The sequence below is a fragment of the Tachysurus vachellii genome, chromosome 8 (genome assembly GCF_030014155.1).
Source record: "Tachysurus vachellii isolate PV-2020 chromosome 8, HZAU_Pvac_v1, whole genome shotgun sequence".
NCBI lineage: Eukaryota > Metazoa > Chordata > Actinopteri > Siluriformes > Bagridae > Tachysurus > Tachysurus vachellii.
In genome coordinates this window covers 27,249,002-27,259,001 of record NC_083467.1, presented here as the reverse complement: position 1 = coordinate 27,259,001, position 10,000 = coordinate 27,249,002, and the positions used below count along the sequence as shown (strand labels likewise).

The following is a 10,000-nucleotide window of genomic DNA, read 5'->3' as shown; positions in this document are numbered from 1 at the left end:
CTGTACACGTTTGTCACCGTGATGTGGAGTTAACACTGTAAAACACTGATCCTGCTTCAGAGCAGAGTTTCATAACCCCAGGAAAAGACATGTTTCATAACCCTGCTTCTATATACACACGTGTGAAACCTTCATCTACCCCAGGGGGTAAAAGCAGGACTGAACACGGGGTTAAAGATCAGTCTAAAATGTCCCAAACATCTGCCCATGGTTTGAATCTCTTTACTTGCAGCATCTAGCCTTTGTCAGTGTAAATTGTTTCTATAAAAACGATAAGCTATTAAAACAGGAGCATTTATAAAAACCTGAAGATTCACAGCTGCACCACTGACAGAACTGATGTTGTGGAAGATTAATCAACATCTTCTGACCAATCAGATTGGAGAACTCAGACGAGCAGGAGCTCTGTTACTGGTGGATGTGTGTGAGGTAGACTGGAGTTTACTGGAGTTTATTGGACTGAGAGAGCAGGAGGGAGTGTTGAGTTTATAGCATTGCAATGCATAGCATTTGTGTGTGTGTGTGTGTGTGTGAGAGAGAGAGAGAGAGAGAGAGAGAGAGAACAGAACAAGCCCATCAGTGCATGGCCGTGAAATAGATCTGTGCGTCTGTTCCGACTTCAAAACTCTCCTGAGTCTCGAGTGACTTCACCATCTCGCCTAAAAAAAAAACCATCATCCTGAGAGCTGAGTCTCATTACAGTCTCTCTCTCTCTCTCTCTCTCTCTCTCTCTCTTTTGCTTTTTCACTCTTTTTCTTTCTTTCTTTCCCTTTCTTTCTTTCTTTCTTTCTTTCTTTCTTTCTTTCTCTCATTCTTTCTCTCCTTTGCTCTCTTACTCTTCTCTCACTTTTTCTTATTCACTCTCTCTTTTCCTTCTCTCTTTTTCTTACTTTCTCTTTTACCCTCTCACTTTTCTCTCCCTTTCTGTCCTTCTCCCTCTCTCTCTCTCTCTCCCTCTCTCTCTCTCTCTCTCTCTCTCTTTTGCTTTTTCACTCTTTTTCTTTCTTTCTTTCCCTTTCTTTCTTTCTTTCTTTCTTTCTTTCTTTCTTTCTTTCTCTCTTTCTTTCTTTCTTTCTCTCATTCTTTCTCTCTTTTGCTCTCTTACTCTTCTCTCACTTTTTCTTATTCACTCTCTCTTTTCCTTCTCTCTTTTTCTTACTTTCTCTTTTACCCTCTCACTTTTCTCTCCCTTTCTGTCCTTCTCCCTCTCTCTCTCTCTCTCCCTCTCTTTCTCTCTTACTCTCTCTTTTTCTTTTTCACTCTTTTTCTTTCTTTCTTTCTTTCTTTCTTTCTTTCTTTCTCTCTTTTTCTTAATTTTCTCTTTTACCCTCTCACTTTTCTCTCTCTCTCTCTCTCTCTCTCTCTCTCTCTCTCTCTCTCTCTCTCTCTCTCTCTCTCTCTCCCTCTGTCTCTGTCTCTCTCTCCCTCTCTCTCTCTGACAGGTCCGAACTGCTACGCCGGAACGACGATCATCCCGGCCGGTATTGAAGTGAAGGTGGACGACTGCACCATCTGCCGCTGCCACAGTGGGGACTGGTGGAAACCGGCGCAGTGTCTGAGGCGCGAGTGTCTCAACGGCCAGACTTCATAAAAAGTCTCCTTTTTCACTCTCCTGAGAACAAAGCCAGGGATAGAAACGTGATTGACAGCAGCACCCAGACACGGGCACCGCCCACCTGGAGGACACGTAGGGAGGAAGTGAGCGGCACGAGCACAATCCGGCTGGCTGCAGTGAGGCTGCTGAGAGACACACACACACTGATCACTGATACACTTCACACTCGGAGGTGTCGCCTTGCCGACACATCAAAAGAAGCTCTGATTGTTATTTTGTTTGTTTGTTTGTTTGTTTGTTTGTTTTCTAATAGCTTCATTATAGGTTTATTTCCCACTTATGCTGCTCAGCCTCAGAGTTTCTATATTTCATGATATTTATTTACTCAGATAGTTTAGTTACTGCATCCGGACGAGTCGGGTTCGAAACGTAAAGCCAGATGTACACTGTGCGATTCTACTGTTAAAAAAACTACTTGAGACGAAATTGGTGGGATTTCAGAAATTCTTTTTGTCAGGAGACCAGAATAGGATGATGTCAGACTCACAGGCCATGAACAGAGAGCTGCAGGAGCGAGATGTTTGTGTAGACCAACCAGGATGCGAGCTTCGCTCCGATTCTCCTAATAAACAGCTGGAATGATCGATTCAGTTCCATTTGGATTGTTGCAGAAACAAACACTCCAGTTTATAAAAGCTCTAAATGAACTCCACCTCACACGGTCACATGACTCGACCTTGGTTCAGACTCAGGGACCCGTATTCATAAAGATTCTTAATGTAAACATAAAGATTCTCTTCCTGAATTCTGAGAAAATGCTTAGAAATTTGGCGTGAAAATGAAATAGAAGATCCGAGTAAACGTTAAAGTTCTTCATAAAGCATCTTAACCCGTAAAAGAGCTCATGAGGTCAAAAAGCGTTAGGAGTCGTGAGGAGGACTTTTAAGAGGATGAAGAGTTTCTTTATCAGAGGAGAAAATGGCTGAAAAGTGAAGTTGTGAGAATAAATGTGTTGTATACGATATTTAATAATGATAGTGAGTTAATAAGATGATACAGATTAGATTGTGTAGGGATTATTTTTTGTGACCAATCAGATTAGACATAACGTCTCAGACACAGAGCAGAAATGACATATATAGATATAAATAAATATATATAAATTCTGCCACCATGTCATTTAGTGATACTCGAACATCTCTGAAACAGAGCTGAAATCCCACAGCAGCAGAAATGATCGAATTTGTCTCTGACATTTCTGCTCTGTGTCGGAGATGTTTACATTTACATTTACATTACATTTACATTACATTTATTACATACAGATGTTAGAACATCTCTAATATGATCGGTCACCAACGTAATCCCTACACGATGTAGTCTCAAATATCTGAACATTGAGACAAAGTGAAGGTTTATAATAGAGCAGATTTTAAAAGAGCTCCTATTTATATTTTATTGGACAACCAATCACAGTCTTCTACAGAATGTGTCACCTAGTAACAGGTTAAGCTCCGCCCCCTCTCTAAGATAAAAGTTTTGTATTTTCCTTGTTCAGAGTTTCTCTAAGGTCCTGATTCACTCTTAAGACAGAGATTCACAGTTAGACATTTTTAAGATAAATTAGGAGCCCTCTGAGATCATTTGTTAGAGTCTTTTATAAATACGGGCCCTGATTTTGAACCAAAAACCCCTTCAGAAACATGTTGATTTCAGGATGATGGAAGGTTTTCAGACTTAATACAGCGTTCTATCCAAAATGACGTAGCAGACTGTTAACGTATGATTTGTCTTTCTAGGTTTTTATTTGAATGAAATTTATTTTTTTTTTAAATAAAAATTGTGTGAGGAAGTCTGTAATCACTTTACGTGTCTAAAAGGCCGCTGAAATCGCACAGTTTAAACCAGGCTTTAGCATCATTGTGGTAACCGTCCGACTCGAACGCACCACCGCTTCTTCGCCAAATACGATTTCCAGTGTCGCTCTGACGTTCCGCTGTTTGTTATTCTGTCAGTTTCATTATTTCTTTCATCACAAACCAGCCGAGGCTCGTGTAAAGAGCTGCTAGTGAGGTTTAGTGCTAAACACCTTGGAGTAATGTTGAAACACAGGTGAAGAAATAAAACATTAATGTGGTAGAGATGCTGCTCTGTAAAAGAGTTCGGTGCTGCATCTCTTTAATTACGCACCTTATGATTGTAACTGTAACGATTATTATTATTATTATTATTATTATTATTATTATTATTATTATTAAGTAAATTATTGAAAATGACACCAATAACAATTGTGCTAAATTTCCTCTCAGGCCGTAGGTGAAAAATTTGATTGGCAGAAAACAATTGGAGGGCGGGGCTTAGAGTTGGGCGATAGAACTCAAATTTAAAATCATGATGTTTTTCAAGACATTTCTGCTGCATTAATTAATTTATTTATTTATTTTAATATTTATCACATTAAAATAACTGAAATGATGGACATATTTTTACAGCTGTGTAAAGATCCAAAAATCAGACGGCTATCCACCGGCTATAAAAATAAATAAATAAATAAATAAATAAACAAACACAATTTATATCATGACAGCCAAAATATCAGTTGTAGTGTTACTTGATATATATCATGATATTGAGAATATTTCAACACGTTAAGCAGATCTGGTGTGATATTAATATTGCAGGGGGAAAAAACAGGAAGTAACAAAACTGAGTTTCTCATCAACTCGGACGTTAGCAAACTTAAAAGCATCAGAAATAATGTTGAGAATTAGTTTAGCTAAAAATGTATAATCTCTCTAAAACGTGACATAAGACGAAAACCGTTAACAATCCAGCAACCATCGTTAATAACATTCATTTTGTTTTATCGGTTGGTTTGATCTATAGCGTATATGCTAGGTGCTAGATTTGCTAGGTGAATCAAGCTACTTGTCTTAACCTTTGAAATCCTTCCTCGCAAACTGATTTCGTACACGAAAGCACACAAGCAGTCAGTAAGGTTTAAGATGTGCTGTGCTTCTGTCCAGTTGAAATAATTCTGACATCAGGGTGGAATATCTCAGCTAGCGAAACACAGAGAAGAGATTAGCGAGTCTGTCAGACAAATTCCACTCTCTTTAAAAGGAATTAACTCCAAATTTTTGTTTTGTTTCCAAGACACACCCACAGGGGCGGGGCATATAACTACATATGGATCTAGAGAGCATTTAATTGGATGATCGTGAAGTTTTGCCTAAACATCTCCACTTTTTTCCTGAGCATTTCCTCAGAAGTGATGAAGTATTATTATAGTGTTCATGTCTATAACAATAACACACTTTAGTGTTGAATGGGAACTGAATGTGAGAGAAAGTTTATCAAAGAGCAAATAATTTAGATTTTTGTCTCTGTCCATCGTTGTAACTCATTTGCATAAAATGGAGTAAATCTCAGGTGTCAGCTGTCGCATTATTGCCATGTTGCTTGTGAGCAGTTGTGAGCAGAATCGCATCTCTATGTTACAAAATGACTTTAAACGGCGATCGCTAGACACGTGAGTGTCCTATCATTTACTAGCGTTCGATTAGTACATGCTAGTATTTAGCCTTCGTATTTAGCAGACATCCAGAGTGAGATGAGTGGAACTATAGACTCTATTGTTGACTTCCATTCTACAAATACAAATAAATCAGGGTTTAACGCTGCGTTCACATTTATTGGCCCATTTGTTGACTTTGAATCAGAGTTGAATTGTTGCTTTTGGTTTGTTTTTTATGTTTAGCTTGGTTAGGCTTTTCACACTGCACGTCTGAGGGGTGTTGACGATGTTCTGAGTAAGATTTGTAAGATTCAGAGTCAACTCACTTCCCTATCGAGTTCTCTCAGATTCTCTCGAGTCAATTTAGAGTCGAATATCTTTCTTACCGAGTTCTCTCAGATTCTCTTCTCGAGTCAGTTTAGAGTCGAATCACTTTCTTATCGAGTTCTCTCAGATTCTCTCGAGTCAATTTAGAGTCGAATCACTTTCTTATCGAGTTCTCTCAGATTCTCTCGAGTCAATTTAGAGTCGAATCACTTTCTTACCGAGTTCTCTCAGATTCTCTTCTCGAGTCAATTTAGAGTCGTATCACTTTCTCACCGAGTTCTCTCAGAATTTATCAAGTTGATTCAAAGTCGGCTCGCTTCCTTACCTTCTCTTAAGTCGATTCATAGTCACGTCTGAGGGATATTGACAATGTTCAGAGTAAGATTTGTAAGATTCAGAGTCAACTCACTTCCCTATCGAGTTCTCTTAGACTCTCTTGAGTCAATTTAGAGTCGAATCACTTTCTTATCGAGTTCCCTCAGATTCTCTTCTCGAGTCAATTTAGAGTCGAATCACTTTCTTATCGAGTTCCCTCAGATTCTCTTCTCGAGTCAGTTTAGAGTCGAATCACTTTCTTACCGAGTTTTCTCAGAATTTTTCAAGTTGATTCAAAGTCGGCTCGCTTCCTTACCTTCTCTTGAGTTGATTCATAGTCAGATTACTTTTCTCAATTTCTCGAGAGATTCGACTCACCACCTTACCGCTCTCACACCTGAGCGCGATCGGGTCTGAAACCCTTAACTCTTCTCAGAGTGACAAGAACGGAAACAGAGAGCTGTTATTTTTCTTCTGCTGCTGTTTCAGCCTTTAGTGGTTATTTTCTTTCTAGTGGTTGCACCTGGTAATCATTTGAAGAGGATGTTTTGATTGAACTTTAGATGTGGAATGAAAACCTGCAGCTACTTTGGATCCTTGTGGATGAGACTGTAATCTCTTTTCTCTCAAATTCTTTATTTCCTTATTCCTAAAGATCCGACGATGCCATTATAACAATTATTATTTACTTACTTAGTGCAACATTTGATTCCATTTAGTCCAACATCAAGTGGGTCAGGCTAAAATTCAATAACAAAAACAATAATACAGTAATACAGCTTCTTTAAAACTGTAAAAAAAAATACAAAATAGATAAATAAAAGTGAATTACAAAAGATTAAAATTATAGCTCTTACTATAGTCTAAACTAGAGTTTTTTTACAACCTGGAACTAAAATAGATGTACTTGGGATTATACTTCAAAACGTTAGCTTAATAATGAAAATATTACCTCATTAACACATATGTTCCTCTATATATTAGCACAGTTTGCTCCTTAGTGGAACAGCGGAGCATTTCTTCATATAGAACACGATAGCTGAGCGTTTTGAACCCTCAACGTTCCAAACATTTAGACGCAACAAATATATCTCTGAAGTTTTAAGTTGGTTTTATTTTCTGGAAAGTGGAACCCATTTAGAAAGTCTGAACCTTTCCAAACACTCAGAGAAACAGAGAAATGTTTGGTGAATCTTTCGAGCCACAAGATGATTTATATTTCAAAATAAGGATTCTAAGGATTGATTTTGTGAGGTGTTTTATGATGCTAGGACGTTTAACCGCTCAACTATCCGTGAGCCTTAACTTTTACTGAGTAAATGATATCAGAGTGACGTACATTTAGTATAAAGAAATCTGCGACACACTGAGCATGAACTACTGCAGCTAATGACTGTGGCTAACAATGCATCCAGCTAATCAGTGGAAAGTGTTTTTTTAATTTTTAACGTTGTTTGTTAGACTTTAATCAGACTGTATGTTTGACCGTTTTGGTCTTTACAATCTCCGTATCGAACCCTCTGTCTCTGGCTCCATCAGATAAATTAAATTGAAGCTGTTTTATTAAAAGAAGGTATTATGGTTCAAAAATTTGCAGCTGTTGGAACGATTCCGAGCCGCTCGTCTTCTTCACGGGCTCGGTAATTGGATTTAAGCCTATTAAGTCAACACTGGCTAAAAAAAAATCCCAGAGAGGAAATAAATCTCCGCAGTACCTTTATACTCGACTCCATGCTGGGATGTCATGTGGTTGTGACACAAAAGCAGAATTAAACCAAGAAGACGCTTTAAACGCTGTAACGTTCACAGAAATGACGACAGCATTCATTCCGGTTTGTTTGAAACATCCCTGCTTTGCTTCCTCTGGTACCACATGAACAAAAGTATTCTCCGAGACCAGCAGCATGAACTCGTATGAGCAATTAGCATTCCCGAGCCCGGCTGTGGTAATTCCCTGTAATCAGAGCGTATTCGCTGATAAATTAGCCGTCCACGATGTCAGCGGCTCGGCTCAGCGGGCACATAGTCGGCACAAAAGCAGGAATCTACGCACACACACACACACATACACAACACACACATACACCGCTTTAGAGCCACTCGTTTCATCCTTCACACACACACACACACACACCAAAGCCGCTAGCAAAGGCTGTTTCTCAAATCAGACCTTAATTCTGAACAATTAGTGAGTTAGCGTGACTGATTAGCTCACACTGGAGAGTTGATTGGTGGAATTTTGAGTCAGTTTAAACACTCAACACATCCATGTAAGGTGTAGAGCACACACACCTCTGTACGCTAGGCCTCGGTCACCAAACAGAAAGGGATTTGGGAGTTTATTTCCCAAGGAGCGAAAACATTTCCTATTTCATATCATTTAAAAATAAATCTGAAACAAATCAATAAACTAGGACAGATAAACCAAGCCGGTCGATTATAAAAAAGTAATGGCACCCTGTAAGAGGAAGAGGAGGAGTTAGTATAGTAAAGATCTATGCTAGCAGATGCATCGCAGTGTCTGAGCTGCACTACTGGAAGAGTTAGCAGCCTTCGTTCGACCATTCAGATGTCAATTAATTCCATTTCTTTTCTTTTCATGGAGTTTTGTGTACATCAGCTACAGTATATGCTCGGGATTTAACAGTAGATTAGATTACTGTATTAACGTTTATAAATCCCGAAAGAAAAATATTTAGGAATCAAAAAGCCCACAGCATTAGCCGCTATAGCTAATCACTGCACTCGCTAACAATCAGCCAATGCGATAAGTTCTTTATATTTACAACGCAAACAGAGAAGCATTCAGGAATCCAGACAGAACCATAGAAAGTTTATCTCAAATTATCACTTAATGACAAGAAAACATGCATTATGACTAAAATTACACTTAAATTGAAAAAAGTGCTGTCTGTAGATGAGTTCTACATCTAGAAAGTTATGATCTGGGGTTAAAAATATGACACTAACGGCAGTTTTCTTGTGAACGCTGTGATGGTGCTCTGTTGATGACCTTTTAGAATTTTAGTGTTGAAGATAAATCTCAGCTGCTTTTTAGATGAACAAACACTTGGAGCATCTCAGAGAGCAGAAATGGGTTTGATATCAAGATTTACTCTGAAGATACAAACATTTGTGTGGAGAAAAAAATAATTATTTTTTTTATTTCTATGACTTTTCTAAGGGGCACGGTGGCTTAGTGGTTAGCACGTTCGCCTCACACCTCCAGGGTTGGAGGTTCGATTCCCGCCTCCGCCTTGTGTGTGTGGAGTTTGCATGTTCTCCCCGTGCCTCGGGGGTTTCCTCCGGGTACTCTGGTTTCCTTCCCCGGTCCAAAGACATGCATGGTAGGTTGATTGGCATCTCTGGAAAATTGTCCGTAGTGTGTGATTGTGTGAGTGAATGAGAGTGTGTGTGTGTGTGCCCTGTGATGGGTTGGCACTCCATCCAGGGTGTATCCTGCCTTGATGCCCGATGACGCCTGAGATAGGCACAGGCTCCCCGTGACCTGAGGTAGTTCGGATAAGCGGTAGAAAATGAGTGAGAGTGAGTGAGTGACTTTTCTGTATCTCTCCTAGTATTCTAGAGAAAATGCAGCATGCACAATGAATGAATGAATGCTGTCATCATTCCAAAGTTGTGGATTTACATTTAATATTTTCACCCAATTCAATTTCCCAGATATTAAACCCAGATAAGAGAAATGTTTGTGGAACCCATGTAGAAATGTGAAGGCTTCTGTGAAGAACCAGAGACCTGTTCTGTGTTTTATAAAGCAGTATCTGAATCTCCAGCTAGCTCACTAAATAACATAATAATATCAATATCCTAACGTAGCATCTGAAAGAGATCACGTTGATTCACTGAATCACCTGAACCAACTCGACTCTGCGGAGCTTCCGGTCCAAACGAAAGGTCTGCATGCGGTCCATCTGAGCTTTTATTTAGAATAAGAACGTGTGTGTTTGTGTGTGTGTGTTCTTATAGATTTTCACGTACAGATTTTACAGGACCGTCTCCATCTCCTAGCTTCTTTTTGCCTGGATGATTAATTGCGAATCATTAATTCGAACATGCCATCCACTCGGCCCATGCGATTCATCACAGGAATTTCACAGCCACAGAGAAATCATCCCAGTTACCCTTTCAGACCCTCAGCACTGATGGATGAACTGTGTAATAAACGATCCATTGGGGTTGGTAATGAGATGAAAATGGATTCAGTCTCATGACCCCTAGAGAAAAGCTGGGAAATTTCTGGCTAGTTCCATCTTCTCCGATTCGAG

General features: G+C 39.2%; 1 protein-coding gene across 1 annotated transcript in view; it reads left to right on the top strand.

The window, feature by feature from the left end:
* vwc2l (von Willebrand factor C domain containing 2 like) overlaps positions 1 to 1,591 on the top strand; it is a 41,132-nt gene extending 39,541 nt beyond the window's left edge. Inside the window, exon 3 of the mRNA XM_060875585.1 lies at positions 1,443 to 1,591. Within this exon, the coding sequence (XP_060731568.1) occupies positions 1,443 to 1,591 (149 nt within the window). The remainder of the gene's footprint in view (positions 1 to 1,442) is intronic.
* The last annotated feature ends 8,409 nt before the right edge of the window (positions 1,592 to 10,000 follow it).